This window comes from Polistes fuscatus, unplaced genomic scaffold (genome assembly GCF_010416935.1).
Source record: "Polistes fuscatus isolate 324 unplaced genomic scaffold, CU_Pfus_HIC Scaffold1, whole genome shotgun sequence".
NCBI classification, from domain to species: Eukaryota; Metazoa; Arthropoda; class Insecta; order Hymenoptera; family Vespidae; genus Polistes; species Polistes fuscatus.
The window spans coordinates 3,042,314-3,063,687 of NW_025112997.1; the positions used below are offsets into that span (position 1 = coordinate 3,042,314).

At 29.1% G+C, this 21,374-nt stretch overlaps 3 protein-coding genes across 4 annotated transcripts in view; 1 reads left to right on the forward strand and 2 right to left on the reverse strand.

Annotated features, from left to right (window-relative positions):
* The first annotated feature begins 171 nt into the window (after window positions 1-171).
* On the forward strand, window positions 172-2,105 carry LOC122526641 (small ubiquitin-related modifier-like). 2 transcript variants are annotated; one of them, XM_043650168.1, is made up of 6 exons: window positions 172-353; window positions 456-575; window positions 697-765; window positions 864-941; window positions 1,304-1,375; window positions 1,516-2,105. In XM_043650168.1, the coding sequence occupies exons 2-6, from the start codon at window positions 561-563 to the stop codon at window positions 1,576-1,578; spliced, it is 297 nt and encodes a 98-aa protein (XP_043506103.1). In that variant the 5' UTR covers window positions 172-353; window positions 456-560; the 3' UTR covers window positions 1,579-2,105. The 2 variants fall into 2 exon arrangements, with proteins under 2 accessions (XP_043506103.1, XP_043506106.1); XM_043650171.1 differs by having other exon boundaries at window positions 224-242; window positions 461-575.
* A 1,007-nt stretch (window positions 2,106-3,112) lies between these two features.
* Window positions 3,113-7,712, reverse strand: LOC122526609 (programmed cell death 6-interacting protein). Its single transcript, XM_043650147.1, has 15 exons — window positions 7,358-7,712; window positions 6,796-6,911; window positions 6,395-6,522; window positions 6,034-6,312; window positions 5,837-5,938; window positions 5,522-5,744; window positions 5,295-5,418; window positions 5,031-5,208; window positions 4,787-4,948; window positions 4,550-4,693; window positions 4,255-4,470; window positions 4,002-4,151; window positions 3,772-3,913; window positions 3,481-3,669; window positions 3,113-3,392 (listed from the first exon to the last, which is right to left on the reverse strand). Exons 1-15 carry the CDS (start codon window positions 7,564-7,566, stop codon window positions 3,292-3,294), a joined length of 2,463 nt encoding a protein of 820 aa, XP_043506082.1. The 5' UTR covers window positions 7,567-7,712; the 3' UTR covers window positions 3,113-3,291.
* Window positions 7,713-10,314: 2,602 nt separating this feature from the next.
* The window catches only part of LOC122521378 (laminin subunit alpha-1), a gene marked incomplete at its 5' end in the record, with an annotated part of 99,648 nt that continues 88,588 nt past the window's right edge, over window positions 10,315-21,374 (reverse strand). The window contains 27 exon segments of the mRNA XM_043642056.1: window positions 10,315-10,575; window positions 10,903-11,271; window positions 11,366-11,804; window positions 11,905-12,211; window positions 12,455-12,789; window positions 12,887-13,075; window positions 13,558-13,977; window positions 14,374-14,542; window positions 14,809-15,096; window positions 15,250-15,398; window positions 15,512-15,670; window positions 15,745-15,911; window positions 16,037-16,210; window positions 16,328-16,568; window positions 16,842-17,005; window positions 17,444-17,600; window positions 17,975-18,008; window positions 18,099-18,200; window positions 18,474-18,511; window positions 18,813-19,066; window positions 19,147-19,368; window positions 19,703-19,874; window positions 20,019-20,274; window positions 20,415-20,549; window positions 20,612-20,775; window positions 20,853-21,020; window positions 21,102-21,299. Coding sequence (XP_043497991.1) covers window positions 10,433-10,575; window positions 10,903-11,271; window positions 11,366-11,804; window positions 11,905-12,211; window positions 12,455-12,789; window positions 12,887-13,075; window positions 13,558-13,977; window positions 14,374-14,542; window positions 14,809-15,096; window positions 15,250-15,398; window positions 15,512-15,670; window positions 15,745-15,911; window positions 16,037-16,210; window positions 16,328-16,568; window positions 16,842-17,005; window positions 17,444-17,600; window positions 17,975-18,008; window positions 18,099-18,200; window positions 18,474-18,511; window positions 18,813-19,066; window positions 19,147-19,368; window positions 19,703-19,874; window positions 20,019-20,274; window positions 20,415-20,549; window positions 20,612-20,775; window positions 20,853-21,020; window positions 21,102-21,299 — 5,613 coding nt within the window.

A 21,374-nucleotide genomic window follows, 5' to 3' on the forward strand; every position in this document is an offset into this window, starting at 1 on the left:
GGAAACAAAATGAAACGATTGTATTGTTTAAAATAATTTAATATTCGATTTAATAATTATACCTGTGAACTAGGCAGAATGTAGTTTACAATACAAACAATCGGTAAGCGTGTAAGGTTTTGAGAACACATTCAGTCATTGTGACCCAACGGTAAGATTCTCGAACACATTTACTGGAATATTATTTTCCTTTAATATTGAATTAAGATTCTATTGTGCTCTTTGTTTTAATATTTGAAAAGGTAGGAAGTTAAATGTTAGTGAATAAATCAACGGTTGAATTAATATTAATTTTATTAACAAATACATGCATAAATAAATATAAATATTATACATAGAAATAGGAGGAGAAAGTAAGGGAAGATATATAATATAAGTAAAATCAGTGTAGAAAATAGAATGTGTTTTAGAACGTAAATTAATGAAATATTGAAAATTTTTTATTTTTGGACTAGAGAAGGCTGTGAAACTGACAAAAGCGTGGCGCCATATTGCGTGCTTGTGTTTAGTTACATTTCTGGCGCGTGGTCAAGAATTATTATACTCTTTAATTAATAACGATGTCCGAGAATCAGGTAAGCGTTATTTAGAGTAATAATATTATAAATTATTTGTTGAAAACATAAAGATAGTAATAAATAGTAAATTATACAATCGATTGGCCGAATTTAATCGAAATCTAACCTTGTGAATTAGGAACAGAAACCTGAAGCCGGCCCAGGAGACGCAAATTCAGAATACATCAAGCTCAAAGTTGTTGGAAATGTAAGAATTTTTAAAAATTGTTTATTATCAATTTTTTTTAATCCCATTAATATGTTTTCTACAAGTCAATTAAATTTTACGTAAATAATTTTTTTTAGGATAGCAACGAAATTCACTTTAGGGTAAAGATGACCACCCAAATGGGGAAGCTTAAGAAATCTTATAGTGATCGCGTCGTAAGTATCTCATACTATTTACATTATTTATCTTTGATTTACTTGCTTGTTGTATTTTGTATTTCATATATTCTGTAATAGTTATATCGGTTAGGAAAGTTACTTTTGATGTATTATTTTGATATATTTTTAACAGTATGGTGTAACGTAACCTTATAATCTTATCTCGTTTGAATTAGGAACTATCTATGATATTGAGATTTCTTTTCGATAGTAAAAGGAAACACTAGCTCACATAAATTACATATTATATATTCTTTAATAGTTATTGGTTGTAAAATTTCTTTTTGATGTATTATTTTAATATGTTTTTAATAGTATGTAGAGTACGTAACCTTATAAGCTTATATCATTTTAATTAGGGTGTACCTATGACATCACTGAGGTTTCTTTTTGATGGTAAAAGAATTAACGACGATGAAACACCAAAGCAGGTAATTCGATTAATATACAAGGATTTATATAAAGTTATTTATGTTTTGTGTTGAGTATATCATTAACGATGAAAAAGTATGATTTATATATATGTGTAGGAATGTATTTAAGTGTAGAAGTTAATAATAATGAATTTCAGCTTGAAATGGAAAACGATGATGTTATTGAGGTATACCAAGAACAAACAGGTGGTCTTTACTGAAATAATTATTAAAAATAATATCATGCAAATTTGGTTTTCATATTTTATAAAGTGAAAGTGACTATTACACATAAGAAATGGACAAGTTAATTAATATGCATATGTATGTTAAAAAAAAAAAAACAGTATGTAGTTTCATTTTCATATAATCTAAATGTGCTGTTCTACATTCCTCTAACAAGGCAATTTTAAGGACCAGCAACACAATCACTTTTTTTTTGTAATGTATAATTTTATCGGTTTTAAAAAAATCAATTCATAAAACTAATTATTGAAACCCTGGCGAATTCCCTACGAATACTCTTTTCATAATAATACACAATTATTTCTGTTTAATTAATTAGCTGTAGAATGTCCAAAGGAACAAAATAATCCAAAAAAACATTAAAATAAATAAATATATACTTTTTATTAATTCCATTAAAAGTAATTGCAGTAAAAAAAGGGAATTTAAAATAAATATGAACGTGATTCATTAAAATTGTTGCGTTTAAAGTAAATCTGTAATAAAAAAAAAAAAGTAACAACGATAATATTCTTATTTTACCCTTTTTACAAATACAATGGTTCTTTAGAGAACGTGTAAAAATGTGTGGTGCGTGTGCGTGTTAGTTTTTAGAGACTTATAATATTATTCTGATTTATTAATACAAAAATCACAATATTTCCTAAATAAAAAAGATTTACACAAAATAATGAAACTTTTTGTGTAAATAATGCGGATGCTTAGCTACTCTTAAAGTAAAAATCTTTCAACATGTAAGAAAGTTTTTAATCCGATCAATATAAATAAATTAATTTACGATAAAAAAAAAATAATGCACGTCGAGCAATAAATATTTTAAAATTATATAAGGGATTATATAATTAAAAGATATTTTATTAACAAAAGAAAAAGAAAAAAAGAGACAAAATCATCATAATCGTACTTGCTATGTCAGTTTGTCGCACATGTCTATTTCCATATTATTTATATATAAATATATAACAAAGCATCCTCATTATAGTAATTATCCGATAATTGGAAATAATACAATTTTTACAATTGTAATAAAGTCTATATTCTAGTGGAGAAAGGCAGATGAATATTTCTTTCTGTAATGATGTAATAAAGAAAGTCATTCTAACAATACTATATCTTATATATATTTTTCTTTTTTATATATTCATAATAATTATACGAACGTGTTAATTGAATAATAAATGATATTATTTTCATATAAGGAGTATTACTATATACATAGAGATGATTTAGGGGTTTACAAAAAAAAAAATGTTTCATATTATTATTGTTTGAGAACAAATTAATATATTCCAAAATTAAATTGTTTTATAATTATGTTACCTTAGAAAATATATGTTTATATATTTATATATATATATATATGATTTGCACATAAGCAATTAATGTTTGACGAAGCGACAATCAAGGTATCGTTTAATATACATTGAAAAATACTTACAATAATTTTCTATTACAATAACAATTATTATCTAATTACAAGATGTGTGTTTGTGATTAAATATCTATTTAAAACTTAAATATAAAATATTTCAATTAATTTTTCAAATATAGTAATAATAATTAATAATAATAATAATGTTATCTTGTAGAAACGTGATAAAATTGCATATCACTTTCTTTCTCAGTTGACTCAGCTTTTAATATAGAACGCGAACTTTTTAAATTTCCATCACAGTAGTATGTATCTATTATAGAGGAGGATTAGAACCACCATATCGAGGTAGTGTAGCGTAATTACCATAACCATAAGCACCATATGCACCTGGTGGTAACGCTTGATTATATCCACCTAAAAGAGCAAAAGAAAAAAGAAGACATAAATACGAAAGCAAATAAAATGCTAATATTTCATGAATTGAAATTTTTTTATGACATACCTTGCGTAGGATATGGCATAGTTGCATATGGATTATATGTTGTTGGCATTGGTGGAGGCATATAAGTTGGGTATGGGGCTACAGGAGTTGCACTATATGGTACAGGCATTGACCCATGATGTTGAATAGGATATGGTAAATTTGGCGCTGCTGGATTCTCTGGATTAGATTGTTTTTGACCCGCATTAGCTGTGAAGTACAATTATCAAAGGGAAATTTAAGTTTATATATTTTGTAACACTCGTAATCATTTAAAAAAGAATATTTTCATATATTTAATGATTTTTCTACCTTCGTGATGAGATGGAATACTTGGTGTTGTAGCTGGACCGGTATGACTTAAATTAGTCGTTAAATCTTTTAATAATTCTTCTTTCTCAGTTTTACGAGCGAAACAAAAGTCCGATATCTTATTTTGGAAAATGACTAATAGCTGGAAATATAATAATTTCATTTTAATTCATCCGAATATATTTTAATTAACGATAAAACACTAATGATCAAATAATAATTAATATTACCTGCGTTAAATCATTGTAAAATTGGATTCCTTCGTTCAAATGATTCTTCAATTCTTTAAACGTGTCATATGCAGAGGCCAATTTACAAAGCATAGTTTCCCTTGAACTTCCGCTACCACATTGTTCGTTTGTAAACTTTGCATGAGTACTCTGGAAAAGAAAAAAGAAAAGTAAAATCGAATAAAAATAATTCTATGAATAAATTCTCATCACTGATTTGGAATGATTGAAGTGTAATAAATGCATGTAATACCTGAATATCAGCTATCAATTGTTCTTGACGAGCCAAACTTTCTCGTACTTCTTTTTGCAAAGGTCCATAACACTTTCCAATACTTTCGACAGATAAGTTCGGTTCGTCGATAGCTCCACTTTTTGAAAGAGCATTCAAAAACGTTGTTTTCATATCTGTCGTAGCTGATTTTAATTCACTTTCAATTACATCACGTTCCGCTTTCAATGTTTCTACCTGAAAGTAGTAAGTGTGATTATTCGTGTAATAGTTAAATAGAAAGATATAAAACTTATTGTAAAATTGAACATCTTACATCTTCCATCAATTTTCTTAATTGCATGACTACGTTACTTTCTTGTACCGCTGAACCATTAGGTACAGCCATAGATAATTGACTTTCATCCATACTTAGGATTTCTATACCTTCTTGATGAGTTTCATATTTATTACGAACTTCCTAAGTAACAAAAATAATAAAGTAATTTTTGCATTAGTATGAAAAATATATATTTATAAATTAATTATATATATTAGGAGATTATTTTGTTACCTTATCCGCGGAGACAGCTCTATTAATAATTTCACGATATTTACGTGCATTAGCAATAAATTGTTCTGTTAATCTAGCACTGGATATTCTTGTCCAACGTTCTTTAAATTGTTCTCTCAATTGATCGTCAGATTCGCGTTCTTCTTTAAGCATTCGTTCGCACTATAATTAAAATTAGAAATAACATCAATAATAATTATAATAATTGATTATATAATAATTATAATTAAATTTCATTATTTACTTCATCTAATAATTCCTGATTCCTTTGTAATAATTCTGGGAGTTCTTTCATGGCTGCTTCTAAACTTGATTTACCACCGGCTTCTCGCACATAATTTGCTTTTTCTAACAACGATTGCGGCAATTCGGTTCCACTAGTATCTTCGATAGCTGCTGGTAAATTTAAACTTGCTAATACACTGTAAAATGAAAAATATATTACATTTATTTATAATAATTTTATAAATATGTATTTCATATTGTATTATATATAAAATAATTATACCTGTTAAGAACTTGTGTCATCTCTCGTAATTTGGATATTTCTGAATTAACAAGTTCATTACGACGAATTTCGTAAGAAGACATAGCTTGATGTACACGGACTGGCAATAATTCCTCAAAGAGATCTAAAAACATAAAACTATTAATACACATAATCAATACACACATAATTAATATTAATATTAATATAATATAATAATAAATAAATAAGTAACGAAAAAATAGAACCTTTAAAGTTGGAACTTAATACTTCAGGCATTTGCACTAATTTTGCTACATGAGCCTTTCCAACTGGTTCTAAAGTTTTGATATCTGGAATTCTTTCATGATAGATAAAATCATTGTCCTTTTTAACTTCAGTATAATTCCTTTGCGCTTTGTTAGCGTATTCTTGGAATAAATTAGGCTTGTTGGATCGTTGCTGAGCAGCCTTAAATAATTCAACAGCGTGCTATAAAAAATATATGAAAATATTTTTGTTAAAACAATTATTACATTTAACATTTAAACGTATTAAATTATATAATAACAATTAAAATTTACTTCTACTCTTGCTATTTCTTCTCCAATGCATTTATTATTTCTACATACAAGCGACTGATAAAATTCCATCATCGCACGATAGCCAGCTTGTTTACCTGCGATCTAAAATAATGATAAAACATGAGTAAAAAAATAAATATTATTATTATTATCATCACCATCAAAGCGTTAAATAAAAGGTAGAATAAAAAGTTTACCAAGGGAACCCATTCTTTGTCCCAAAATGCACGAAATATTTCTTTTTGGAATAACTTCAAAGCATCTGCATACAATTCTTCAGCCTGTGCAGCCAATTTTGCAATAATAACTTCTTTCATAGAATCATGAATAGCTTTATGGACAAAAATTTCTTGAGCTTGAGCTAACATCAAGGAAGATAATGCGCCTAATGTTTCGGGACTAATGTCAGGTGTTGGTTCTTGTTGAATTGCTATCATGACGGTTCCTTTTAAATGATTAAAGATAGCGGCGGATAGCTAAAATTTATTTGTAATTTAATTTAATTTCGTTTAGTCGTATTAATTAATCGTAGATTTAAAAGGACAACAAAGGACTAACTTGGAATAATTTAGCAGCCAGTTTTAACCCTTCATCACTTTCCAAGGATTGAGTTGCAGCAACTGAACTTTGTAAGGCAGCAATATTGAAGAGTACACAGACCTTTTCATAGGCCAAAGTACTAATCGCTGTAAACAGATAAACGTATTTTGAATTAATTATATTTTCTGTAACACATTCGTGTTGTAAAGGTAAATGATTTTATTATATTTGTTGCACATGTAGGATTTATTAGGGTGAAAGATATTTTTAGTGATAATTGAAATTAAGTACGTTATCTTATCTCTATAACTTAAGTGGTAACCTTTCTATCTATATTATAATGAAAAAAAAAGTTAATAATAAAAATATGCCACTAAAAGGAATAATTTAATAATTATATAATTAAATAATTTTCTTACTTAAACTCAACTTTCCACCAAAAATCGTACGATCAAATGCATCTTTCCATTTAAATGGTATTTGTAATTCGTGCGCAGGTATCTTCCCTTCTAAAGCACATAATTGGTCGTAATAGCTATAACAAACATACAAAACATATACTATTTAAAAAAGAAATGATTTATTAAAAAAATCAATGATCAAAGTTTATATAATTTTCATGTATGTGTATAGTACGTCTGATAAATGTACCTATACATTCGTTAAAAAATAATTTATTAATTGTAATAGCATAAAATTATGATACGTATATACAAATTTAAATGACATAATTTAGTGCATACAATTAATTAACATAAATGTATTAAAAAGGCATATGTTATTTTAAATTGAACCACAGCTTTCGTGACGGATGCATTATCAATTTAATAATAATAAATATATGATAGAAGAAATGAATTGAAAACAATGAAAAATAGATGACACCCACGTTAAACATAATTAATGTATTCGGATATTTATTAAATTTATATTGCATGAAACGTTATAATCAGAATAATGATTAAATTGAATGAGTCATACTTGTAAATAACCTCCAACGAACTTTCGTATTTCTCGAAAGCTCGCCATAATGCGTTGTTCCTTAATACGCTAAATTCTTGTATAGCTTCGGTATAATCCTTTTGATTATTTCCACCACTGTTGTATGTTGATTTAATAATATTTGTTAACGGTTTAATAACATCTACGTCGGACGGTTTTTTCAATGGTATAGCTATCAGCTCAGCCATTTTAACTTTAAATGCTTGGTATCGTTAGTGCGCAATGGGAATTCTCGAAGATGCTGTCATTCTAAACTTTATCATCTATATACTAGTGTTCCTTTGTGTCCAGTTGGTACTTCCGATGGAGTGGGAGAAGCAGCCGGTCGTTTCAGCCAATGAGACTTCAGGAATACTCCTCCACCTGCAAGCGGGGGTCAACTTCTTATACACGAACAATACATATGTCTATTATTTTTTTTTTTCTACAAAAAGTTACTACTCATCGAACAGAAAAATAAATTTTAACATCTTTTAATTAGATTGATTACATTAAATATATATTTTTTCAAATATTTTAATATATGTTTAATACTTACGTATTAAAAATTTGTTATAATTAAGTTACAGTTAAGTAATGCAATTTAATGTTATTTTACATGATACAATATACATTGGATTTTTGCTAATTATTAGTATTTTAAGCATGAAATATGAATGTTTATGGTTATGAGTATACTACTAACTGTTTGGTTTAATTTAACATCGTAATAGTTAATATGTAGAAGTTTTTTAATAATATAATTAACATATTTTATACATTTTAATGAATTCGTGATGCTATGTTTTAATACTCATAGTGCCATCTAGTATTATTTCCTCCCCGATGGTCTACCACCTTGACGTGGTGGGGAGGCTTAAATGTTTTCATGATCTGATGTGAGTGGTAATTCTCTCACAATCAGTGAAGAACGTTGACAAAGAGTAGACCAAGTATGAGTGTAAAATGATGGTGATAAGTATGGATTATGATCGAATGAAGTGCATGAGAATTAATATCGATAATGAATGTATTTCTTTTTTTTAATTCTGCTTATCCCGCATGCTGTTGTTCTTTTATATTCAAACTTTGCCAATTAAATTTTATTTCTCTGTCGGTAATAATTGATTCGAGTCTATTCAACTGTCGGTATGTTTTTTATAATCGGTAATAATTCGCTCATGTTTTTTTAGATTGTCGGTAAAACGACTTTCTCCTTTATGAAAATTTAATTAATAAAATGAGCAATTCTGGATTTAAAATGAGCGATTAGTGAGCAATTAAATACACTTTTTTATTTTTTTCAGTTGTTGAGATTCTATGCCAACTTTTTTGCGGTCGGTAAAAAGAAATTTTTAGTACGGTCGGTAATTGCACATTTAAATTCTTTGAACCGTCGGTAATTATGAATTTGATTTTGACTAGTAACTTTAATGCATGGGTAAAAACTTCGCTGTACGCCATTAATACAGGAATTAAATTAGGTTGATTAAATGATTAGATAAATATATTTTGACATTGTATATTTTCTTTTTTTACATAATAGAGTATCATTATTAATTTTTTTGTATATTTATCTAAATATATATATATATATATATATATATATATATAATATATTACAATTCAATGACCACATATGAATGTTTAAGGTGTCTCTTAAAACATAGTTTTTCCAAAATTTTTTTCCTCTAATTATTATTATTATTATTATTCTCACAAAGAGAAGACTTTTTTGTCACGGGCACTGTTGGCTTTACAAGGATTGTTTTTTATTTTATTTCGATACAATAAATAGCCTTTCGATTAGATCTATCACGCGAATATCATTTATCTTTTTTCAAAAGTCATATTTCTTATTTTACTTAAGTATTATTAAATTCAGTACGTTAATACCGCATAAAAGTATAAAACATTTTGTTTTTAATTTGTAATTCTATTTACTATTTAATATGTTATCAATTGATGGTACTCATTTAGCTTATTTAGAGTACGATCAATTGTAAATCATAATTACATAGATAAATCAATGGTAATAAATAATAGCTTTAAATACTGATTTACAACGTGTTTCCTATTCTCTAAATTGTATTTATAATTATTCTATATGGCAGTGGCAGTGTTCGGTATTATTTAATTCAATTACTCGATCGATGATTCGATTAAAAATTTAATGTTCTCTCATTGTCGGGAATAAAATATTTCATTTGCTGCAATGATTTAATAAAAAATTATATCCAAATCATAAGTTATTTTATATATACGATGATATTTCTTGGTATAATAAAATAACCTACGTATATTTTTAGAATATATTTTTGAAGAAATAATCGTTTGTGATAATGTTCAATAAAATTTTTCGATCACACGTGGAGTGAAATGACTCAATAATTCATTAATTCGTTGGAAATATACAAATTGTTTGAAAATCATCGAACATTCGTGTAATCGTGAATTCAATTAAATATTCTTCAACACTGGGCAGTGATTTTGTTACTTACACATTTATATTATATATTTATACACATATATATTTAAATATATATATCGTATATATATAGTCACTTGAAATAATTGTTTACACGTGTGCGTGGATACTGTGTGTTACGAGTTTGTGCCATGATTTTATTAAACGCAGACTGATATCCAAGTTTTTTCTTTACTATCCTTAGAGCTTAATAGATTTTATATTTTAGCATCTTTTGGCTTCGCTAAGTCTTACGTCTTAAGGATTATTATTTATTATTTATTTATTTAATTAATTAATTAATTAATCCCTTTGTCGCGTTATGGCACTTACCTCGGTATGTAACGATTATTATTATTATCATTGTTATTGTTATTATTATTATTATTATTATTATTATTATTATTACTATTATTATTACTATTATTATTATTATTATTATTTATTATTATTATTATTATTATTATTATTATTATTATTATTATTATTATTATTTTATATTCGAAAAAAAAAAAAAAAAATAAAATAAAATTCTTAATTAAAAGTTCGTCACTAGGTAGCGCGTAACAGTCTTTGGATTGTTTCGATGCACTTATTGCTTATTTGCATCATTGTATTGGGCATGAACTCAAGTGTATGTTATGCAGCTCGGCCATATCCGTCCAATCACGTCTTTCCCCTCCTATCATTACGTTTCTTATGCACCCATTGAAATGATCTCGCGTTAATAAGGTTCCTTTCATAGCAGATGCTTAAAATATTTATAAATGTTTATAATAATTTAATATTTGTAATAATTTAATGACACGATTAAAACCCCATTATGCATTTTAACAAACCAAATGCGAGTTCGTTTATTTTCTTTTTCTATTTTGAGTTTCATTTCTTATTGCATTTGTCATTGTGATAATAAGAAAATGTTTGGTATTTTAATTAATTAATTGTAATACAATATAATGCACGTGTTACTTTTTTTTTAATAAATAAAAGCAATACTTGAATTTATTAAAAACTGACGTTTGGTTCGTTTATGCATAATTTGATTTAATCGATTAAAAAAAAATTAATTTGTTATTACCTGGTAAACCACCGATGTAAAGTGGACCCAAAGTAGTGGACTCCATAAAATGATAATTAACGTTAGTAGGTAAACCATATTTTTGATCTAGATCATCAACCTTCAAAGCTAATTCTTCGTCATTGTAAACAGCTTGAATCCGGTGCCAACGATTGTCACAGATAGCATAAGGGCTTGGGAATCGTTGTTCGACGTACAACGGATTACTGTCACCCAAATCACCAGACATTATAACTTTACCATTGTTCAGTTCCAAGGACAATGATGGAGAACCACTAGGTGCAGTTATCGAAAGCAGGACACCCGACAATTCCGACGTTCTGAATTCTAATTGCAATTCTAACACGGCTCCTAGTTCAAAATTTTTTTCTGAAAAAGTATAAACATTTCGTATTTTATTAAAATAAATCTTTGAGAAAATTCTCAATGGTTTTCTAATAATTAGGAGTTCATTGAAATTTACTGTAAATCGCGTAAGCCTCGTCTTGAAAGTAAGCGCCACTTTCAACGCTAGGAAAACATTGGCCAACGTTGTAAGCACGACTGGTAGAACCAACCATATCGTAAATGTTTCCATTAACTCTCAAACCTCTGATACAACCTTTCAATGTTTCCAATTTGACGACAACTTGTTCGGGTAATGGTGTACCACTTTCTGGTAATCCACCGATATACATCATCGGTGCTAAACCTATTTTTCGAGGTACTTTGATTGTACGAGGCGTTTGAGTATCAACGATTAGGGTTAATCTTCTTTCGTCATGACTCAATACAACGTGGTGCCAATTTCCATCGTTGAATGGGGTCTTGAATAAAATTTCTTTCTTTTGTTTGCATTTGACGAGAAGTAGCAATTGGCCATCTTTGATTATGACCATCAGATAATGTTTCAATCTAAGTCCCTGTAAATTAAAAATAAGAAAAATTATGCGCTTGTGTTTTAATGATTTATTTATTTTGTTTTTTCTTTCAACTTTTTTATTTTCATTTATTTCATTTTACCGGTGTAATAAATAACAGGCCATTAGGGTAATAAGTCCGGAAGTCAAACTCGATCGAATACTTTTTTTCCCAAAATTTTTTAAAATTCAGATAAAGCTGAGTATGGCTATGCGATTTGTCGCCAAATTTTAAAGCTCCTGGTTCCAGAGAGTAATAAGGAACCTTTTGACAACCCTCAGGTTGCGTTGACATTCCTCTTGACAATGAAGCAGAGGGGGTGTAATTTGGAATATCTTTACCCATGCTTGGACCTGCTCGACCAATCAGTGCATGATCGAAAGTAATGGCATCGTCAAATCTTAGAATCCTAAATAAATAATAATATTTTATTTTATATCAAATTTCTTTATTAACATTTTGCATATTTTTCAGAATTTAGGAATTTTAGATAAATAAAATCATTTCGTTCTTTTTTTTTCTTTTTACATTTATTACATAATAAGCGTGATTTTTATTTTGAAAAATTTACGAATTCTAAATGAATATAAAATTCTTTTCATTATAAATTTGAATATAAAATATTCCGTTTAATTATTTTGTTGAAACTTACTCGTCATTGAAGATAGCATCCTTGATTGAACCGTACAAAGGAACTTTAGTAGCCGCCATTTTGGTATTATTAATCAAAGCCGGAAGTCCACCGAAGAAGAGGCCACCGTTAGAATCAGGTGCTTTGATAGCTGCACTGCTTGCTAATTTTGCTGTATTTTGATATGCATCATCGATCCTTAATTCAACTTCCTTTCTTTTTTTAATAATCGTAATAGTGTGATATCTTCCATCATTGAACGTATCATTAGATCTTAAAACGACTTCTCCTTTTCCACCATTTATTCGTACCTCCACTTGTCCATTAATCACGCAAACGGAATAATAATTTTCATTCTAAAAAAAAAACAAAATAATAATAAATTAACATTAACGATTAGAAGAAAAACATAATTTAATAAAATAATAGAAATAAAAAAAAATAAATTATTACAGATATGTCCTCGTTCATTGATTGGGGACCGTATAATCTTTCTTCTTGACCTTGGAAAGTGGATAATAAAAGAATCGTTTCCTCCTGCAGTGTTCTGAACGCGAAACTAAATGATGAACTTATTTTACGTAATGTAAAAGCAGAATGTTCGAGATAACCGTTACCATAAAAACCAATTGTTCTCAATGGCTAAAATATAAAATGACAATTAATTAATTAATCCATTCATTCGAATATTGAATAATCGGGAATAAAAGTATTTTCGTATTTTAAGGGAAGTTTTTGTACAAAACTCTGTTGAAGACTTATTAACAAGTTTTTATATTATTTCGATAAGACTGGATGTAAAAATATGAAACAAAAGAAAAAAAGAACAAAGATAATTGTTCTTTTTTGTTCCCTTTATCATTGAAATACGAATAAACTTTTATTTCCCCTCCCCCTGGATAATAATATATAAAATAAATGATTTTACCTTGTTGGCACCAGTGGGTTCAACGCCATAATATTGTTCAGCCATTGGATCGTAGCCTTCTTGTACAATAATATTAGACCATACATCCTAGAAAGGATACCTGAGACGGTATATTTTTTGTTCCCTTTATCAGAAATACGAATAAACTTTTATTTCCCCCCCCCTGGATAAATATATATAAAAGAAATGATTTTACCTTGTTGGCACAAGTGGGTTCAACGCCATAATATTGTTCAGCCATTGGATCGTAGCCTTCTTGTACAATAATATTAGACATACATCCTAGAAAGGATACCTGAGACGGTAATATTATAATTTCAGCTTTGAAACTGGGTGGTACACCACCGAAGTAATATTTAGCTCGAGATAAGTCAGGAATATCTTTCTTTTTCGGTTGCGGTGTTGGTGCACCTATCTTCTTATCATTCTCTCCACCAACGTTCAAACTACATTTCTCTATACTTTTACGTAAGTGATATTGTCGAAGAGCATCCACGGTGGTCCAATTACCATTATTGTATTTGTAAGTCGATGACATTTCCATGCTAACGTTACCACCATAACCAACGTAAAGTATAACTCTTCCTTCGCGAAGAAATATCATGATGTGTTTGATCTGTCAATTTAAATTGGATAAAATTAATTTTTTATTTTTGTTTTCTCAATTAAAAATTCATTCAAATTTATATATATTATATTATTTCTTTGGTTTGATTTTTTCTTCTTATTCTTTTTTCTAGAACACTGTAAGCGTGCAATTGAAGTTGGATAAAATCTACTTTTCTTTTTTTTTTTAACTTACAAATTTATTCTAATTTTATTTTATTTTGTTTATTTGTTAGAACACTGTAAGTGTTTTTTTTTACCGTAAGCGTGAGATTTATGTTGGATAAAGTCAATTATTTTTTGTGTAAGTTAAGAGTTAATTCAAATTTATTTTGATTTTGTTTTTTTTTATGAGGGTTTTAAATGTTTATAATTACAAAAAAAACAAAGAATAAATATTACGTACGTTTTTCTCATTTATCGCTAAAAATATTAAAGCATTTTCATCGTATGTACGGAAACTGATGGACACGCCGAAAGTGTATTTGTTGTATGGACCAGAAGACACTTTGTTTCTAACAGCATAACCTTCGCCATTAAAGCTGTAAGCTATGTCATCTCTGATATCCTCGGTTCTATTTTATAAATAATAATAAATTAATAAATTAAAAGTATATATATATTGTTATAATTGATAACGTTCATTATGAGAGTGATATAAGAGTTTATTTTTGGGAAGAAAAATTGAGGAAACACGTAATTTTCATTAATTGTAAAGAAAATATCAAAATTGTGTTTTATGAATTTTTTATTTTTTGTTTCCAAAAATGAATTCTTACACTACTTTCATAATAAACTGTTCAATTATAATATTAATAATAATAATAATAATAATAATTACCCTTCCATGCAAGCTTCGCAAGCCATGTCAGGTGCGGTTGTAATAAAATTCCACAAACCAATTGGTTTGGTATCAAGAATGAGCTGATGAACGCAAGCAGGTAAACCATTAGCACCGGTAAGTTCAACAGGTCTTCTTTGAGATTCAGGTATACCTCCCAACCAAACACGATCCATACTGGTTATATCGAATCTACCATATTCTGGATCGGTTGAATTGATAACTGGGAGATATCTTCCCGATGTCGATGATTGTTTTCTCACGCTCAGTTTACCTACGTTTCTTATTCTAGAAAAATTAGTCAAAATTATGAACGAAGAAAATGAATTCAGTTGTAAATGCAGGTAAAGAAAAAGAAGTAAGATTTTTTCAGGGAGCGGGGGGGGTGATTAGGGCAAATTTTTATTCGTTGAGATTTTATTTGTTTATTTATTCGTTTACCTTTCGGCTTCAATGCGATACCAAAACCGATCCTCTTTGAGATTACCACTCTCAATGGTTTCAGGATGAGTTAAAATTCCTGTACCCCCTCCTACGTTCCATACAAATTTCACTTTCCTATCGATCATTTCCAACGCTACGAAATCGTCCTATCCAATTACAAAAGAAACAAATATCCAATAACATTGTCAATTGAAATAATAATTAAAATTAATTTGCATATATATGGGCAGATTAAAAAAGAAAAATGAAATGAACGTACGTTGAGACTACTAGGTAAGTAAAGTAAAGATCCGTCTCTTCGATTGTCAGGAATAGCAAAAGTCATGATTATGGTTGTCATTGATGGAGGTTGAAGAGTATTCGGTCTGTAAGATCTTACACATTTTTTATCTTCCACAGATTTGACGGATACTCGAATCTACAAGATTAAAAATAATTAAATGAAATATTAACAACAAAATGACAGGATATTAAATTTGTTTGTTTGTTTACCCCTTCAGCAGTGTTTCTTGCTTCAGCAATCTTGTCTTTGAGATTTTGTAGTTTAAATGTTAGTGTGTCGTTATATTTATCAAAAACACTTTTACGTTTTACTGCTGCGTTAGATAAACTTATCAATTTTGCATCTGCTTTTTTAATGTTACTCAAAGCTTCTGATACTAAAAAGATAAATAAAAAAAAAAGGAGAAAAGAGAAAATAGATTAATCGTCGTCAGTTAATTAAGAATTAATGATCTTATATAAATTTTGGTTTATAATAAATTTCTTTGAATATTTTGTATACATTTTTCACTGGCCAAGCTGATCTTCGAGTCTCCTTCTCTTTTCAAATCTTGCAATTTTGGTTGCAACCGATCGGAAATACCTTTCCTGTAATCGTCTATTAACATTTTCATATCGTTCACCGATTCCGATACTTTATCGTTTTCCTGCATTACTTGTTCTAATTTTTCTTGTACTAAAAAAATATAGAAAAATTTCTTTGTTTTTGGTTTGTTCTTTTCGTTAGTTTTTTGTTATTTTTATTTTTCTTTTTTTTTTCAATAACATCCCGTTTAGATAAATTTTTACTTACATTCTTTGCTTTCATTCTGTACTTCGCGCAATTTAACATTTATTTTGTTATCACGTATCTCGGTATTGTTTAAAGTATTTTTCAAATAATTCACAGCATCCTTCTGATATTCCGTTTTGTTTATTGAAGTTTCCACGGATTCCATCATATCGTTGGATTTTTTTAATTGTTCCAACGAACCATCTAAAATTTCTATCGAATCGTCCAACAATGATTTCGATTTATTCCCATCCGGTAAAACCTTTCATGGAAAATAAATTTCGTGTTTAATATCAATATATAATTTAATTTATATTATATTTGTAAAAATATGAGTTCAAAATACAAAAATGTTTTCTTCTTTTTTTAAATACAATTTTATTATAATTTTAATATTAATTAAATGAAATTCGATTAAACGTAACTAACCAAAATATATATATAATTAATTGTTAATTGTTAATAAGTGTCGATGAAATATTGTTTATAAACAAGATAAATATTTAGAATCTTTTTTTTCTTTTTTTTTCTATACCTGAGAGAAAGTATTTTCAGCTGTCATTTTGGCCATTAATGCAGTGTCATTAGCTTTTGTCAAGCTGTCAACGATGTTCTTGTATGCTTGACTTGCCTTCAGCGGGCTTGCCGCTATGTCGCGTGTCTCCGAAAACAGACTGCTTGGCAGAAACGCGAGTTGCACTTTATCAAGTCATCGAGCATCGATTACACAAAGTATTATCAAATATATATTATTCGAAAATCATATACCCATTAACTGATAAGACATTTTGAATATATATATATTAATTAAAATAATTAATATATAATATATATATATATTTTTTTATTATTATAATATTAAAATAAAAATGATTTTAAAATGAATTTCTAGAAAAATTAAATTAATTCCTTCTTATCAGTTCTGGGATTGATTTACAAACAACGCGAATAATTAAAAATTAAAAAACAAATACTTGGTGATTTGGTAAATTATTATAAAAAAAAAAAACAAATATATATGAAAATAGTTATGTAGAATAATAATAATAATAATAATAATAATAATAATAATAAATAATAATAATAATAGTAATAATTATGGAAAAAGAAAAAAAGAAAATGATTTACGTACCTAACATAATGCGTCCACGTAATTGGATAAATTTTTCGCATGTTCTATTGCCGGTAAACGTTATTTATCGTTATACTCGTAATTCAATCTGTACAATATTTCTTCCCTAACGTGCAATTGATCGATCCAATATGATAATTTTTTTTCCAGATTCGGAAGATCCTAAAAATATATATTATTTACATATTTTCGGATAAATTCTTTTTTTTTTCTTTTTATTATTTTTTCTTTTAAATTATACCAACTGGAAGATCATTTGTCGGATCGCTGTAATTATGAATCCTTTAGCTTCTTCGATCAATTGCTTACTATCCTCTATATTACCGATATCTTTCGTTAATTTAGTGATTTTATCGCAATAATTTTCAAACTCTACGTAAAGTTTTTGTTAATAGCAGTAGTGTAAAGTCCGGCTGTAGGGTTAGAAAATTCCAAATAAGTTTGAATTCTAAGATTTATTCATAGCGTTCATTGTTCAAAAGAAATCACCGTATCGCTCATTGGAGTATTGTTATCGGTTCCGTCGAATTGTAAACAGAATTTAACCAATTGATATAATCATCGGTGTCACTGTAAATCAAATTTCAAATTCATTCATTTTATTATAATATTATGCTTTAAAGGAAATAAAATTAATTCAAAGAGTTGTTCGATGCTTACTCGATGAACTTTTCAATTTTTATCGTTTTCTTCGATAAATTAACAGTGTGCAGATCGTGTAATATCTTTCTCGCTATGTCCAAAGAATTCTTTATTTCAATTCTTTTGTTAGCGGCACCGTGAGAATTCAATTGTTGAGACATAGTATGCGAGAAAATAGGGAAAAAAAAGAAAGAAAATTGTTGAAAAAAATTTGGATGGATCGACGAAGAAAAACGAAATGTATATACGAGAGTGATTTTCCCAACAATTTAGTTTAGCCAATATCAGAGGCGTTCACGGAAGAAAGAAGATTTCGAATTATGCGAAAATTATGAACGCACGGGGAGAAAATGATGATTTTTTAGATCGGTCGATTTGTTTTAAAAAGCGCACAAAAATTGAAACGCCACGGATAGGACGGTCGGTATTGCCTGCAGAACAATACAATCGAAAGAATGTACGTTTTGTATGGGATAGAGGTGAAAAACAAAGAATGTTGCATGAAAAAAAATGGAATAGAAGAAACAAAAAATACCCATAGGCGGTCAACGATCGATCCTTCCCCACGATCCAGAACAAGGGGAGGCGAACGCATGGGGGGAGACACACGCACACACACACACAAAAAAGGAATTCATAATCTCAATCGTATTTAAATTTTTCTGGAAAAATTATTGATGAATTTTAAGTCAGATTTTTAAGCACACTGAAAACTGAGTTTAAAGTACGTACATTTCTTAAAAAAGTTTCAGCATTTTTCATGATCTTTTTGTATTCGTACCAGGGCACGTTCTTCATTCTTTCCTTAAGTTGACTTTGCAATTTAAATTGGCCTAGCAGAAGGCTCGCATTAGAATCGACGTAATTTAATTCCTCCCAGGGGGGAGGTACGTAACCGTCAGCAATGTGTGAAGTACCAACAGCAAGTTCTTCCATCATAGAATCAATGTCATCCAATAATAGACCAGTACAGTTGTCGTTGCATGCTAACAATTGTTAAACGTCAGGATACCAATAATCTAACAATAGAACAATGTATAATAATATTATCGTATAATGTACTCACACGTGCAAACGTTATCAATGTAAACGTGACGATAAGCCGTACATTGCGAACAATCCCTTCCAGTTGATCCAGAACGACAATTGCATTGTCCTGTTTTATGATCGCATCTGTCACTTGTACTACCAGCCAAGTTGCAATTGCATGGTACGCATTGGCCACCAGGTAGATTAGGGAAACCATAATAATTGTGTGTACAACGTTCGCACATTCTACCGGTATAACCTGTGTGTTAAAAAAAAATTAACGTCATTTATTTATTTATAAAATTATATATTATAATATTTTATATATAAAATATTATATGTGTGTGTGTGTGTGTGTGATAAAATAATTTACGATAAATGGCCTACTCATGGTTGGATTACTAGTTCTTTTTGATTAGATCATTAAAGTAAATCAACGCGGATATTTTGAGTAAAAATAAAAACCGTTTACCGTGTTGATTCCAGAGAGTCAAGTAGTATTGAATAAGATTGAAAAGGTGTTTAGTAGAGAAGTGACTTTAACTCGTAAAAGGGGAGTATAAAAATGCAAGAATATGAAATAATTTACCAACCAGGTTTGCAATGACAAATTGGTTCGCTATCATCCCGAACGATACAGCTACTCGAGAACCTTTTATCAACCTGTGGACATGGACAAGGTTTACAACCACCTATATCGGGGTGTCCGTAAAAACTATCCGCACAGATCTCACATCTCGGGCCAACGGTGTTGCCTCGGCAATTCTACAAATAAAATAACATAGACACACGTCCATGAAACATTATACAGTATCATCTAACTATCTAGGTATGTAGATACCTATGGTGTTTACGATTACACGGTTCGTTATGTACGACAAGCAGTTAGAGAAGATCCTAGTCACTCACTTGACAATATCCCGTCTCTCTGTCACATATCTCTGATCTACCGCTGCACTGACATGGCCTAGCCTGTCCCACAAGATCAATTACTATGGTCGACGTGACGTTTATGTTTTCATACGATCTATAGTAACCAATACTTGGATCCTGACAAGATGTCCCGTTATATTCCGGAGGACACTGACAAATCTCTACACCACTTGCCAGTGGTGGTGAATGGGTGTGAGTTAATACTGCAGCTTCCATCGATGCTTCCAACAGGCTAACAATCAAATTTGCATTTCTTTTTTTTTTCTTTTTTTTTTTTTCATACGATTACGTAAATATGATTTCTTATTTGTTCTAATCGAATATACGCGCCAAGAAGTGGTGGTATTTATAGTCGTTGCTATATTGGATTACCTCGTTTTTGTGAAATCCGCATTGTCCGTAGCTTTGATGATAATTTGTTGAATGTTTTGTAAAGCAACCATTAATACTTCTCTCGTTACTTTGTAATCCGGTCTGCCGTATAATTGCCATAAAGATTCGTGAAATCTACAAAGAAAGATACTCTGTCACTTGAAGATATTTCAAGGGTTTTTTTTCTTTCTTTATACCTGACTTCATAGTGATTATCCTTAACAGATGTGTGCAAGTAATATTCTAATATGATCCTGTTGTTTCCTTGCAATTGGACAAGTGGATATTTGTGCGTTGTTCTCAATGATATTCCACCATCGGTTGATGTCGAAAAACGTAATAATCCGCCATAAGATATAACCTTGATTATTAAATGATTTATTTAAATGATTATACATATTTTTGTGCAGAAAGTAAGGATTTTTTCATTGTTTATACCTTGTCGCCTAAAAATGTTGAGGGTAATCTCCAATAAAGGGGATAATTGTAATAGAAATTAGCTGGAAGGATTACGTCGCCTTCTGTGTTAGGAATTATTGTCAAATCATTCTTAACTTCTAATTCACCGTTTGAGGAAACAAATGCCGTTGAACTTGAATCGGTAATCTACAATTGGAATATAAATAAATAAATAATTCATTAATTAGAACGATTAGATTGTATAAAAATTATTTTAGAAAGGTTCACCATAATATCGTTGACCGATTCATTGATGTAAAGTGTCCTAGGTTTTTGAATTCTTCTCAATCCCCAACTGAAACCAGCCTGTTGACAATGTTTGCTTCTACCAAAGCAGAAACATTCGGTGCAGCCCTTCGGATTGTCCTTAGCCAAACCGAAGGTACTGTTCTTGCACAAATCACATTGTCTGCCTGCGACGTTCTCCTAATTTATATGCAAATGTGAAGAAAACAAAATTATATCGCATTTCATATATATATATATATAACTATTTAGTAA

Coding starts and splice junctions, on each gene's coding strand:
- LOC122526641 (XM_043650168.1), top strand. Junction 766..863: donor AGCTCAAAGTTGTTGGAAAT/GTAAGAATTTTT, acceptor AATTTTTTTTAG/GATAGCAACGAAATTCACTT. Junction 1,376..1,515: donor ACGATGAAACACCAAAGCAG/GTAATTCGATTA, acceptor AATGAATTTCAG/CTTGAAATGGAAAACGATGA.
- LOC122526609 (XM_043650147.1), bottom strand. CDS start 7,566: ATGGCTGAGCTGATAGCTATACCATTGAAAAAACCGTCCGACGTAGAT. Junction 6,313..6,394: donor TGGCTGCTAAATTATTCCAA/GTTAGTCCTTTG, acceptor AATAAATTTTAG/CTATCCGCCGCTATCTTTAA. Junction 4,694..4,786: donor GAGCTGTCTCCGCGGATAAG/GTAACAAAATAA, acceptor TTTGTTACTTAG/GAAGTTCGTAATAAATATGA.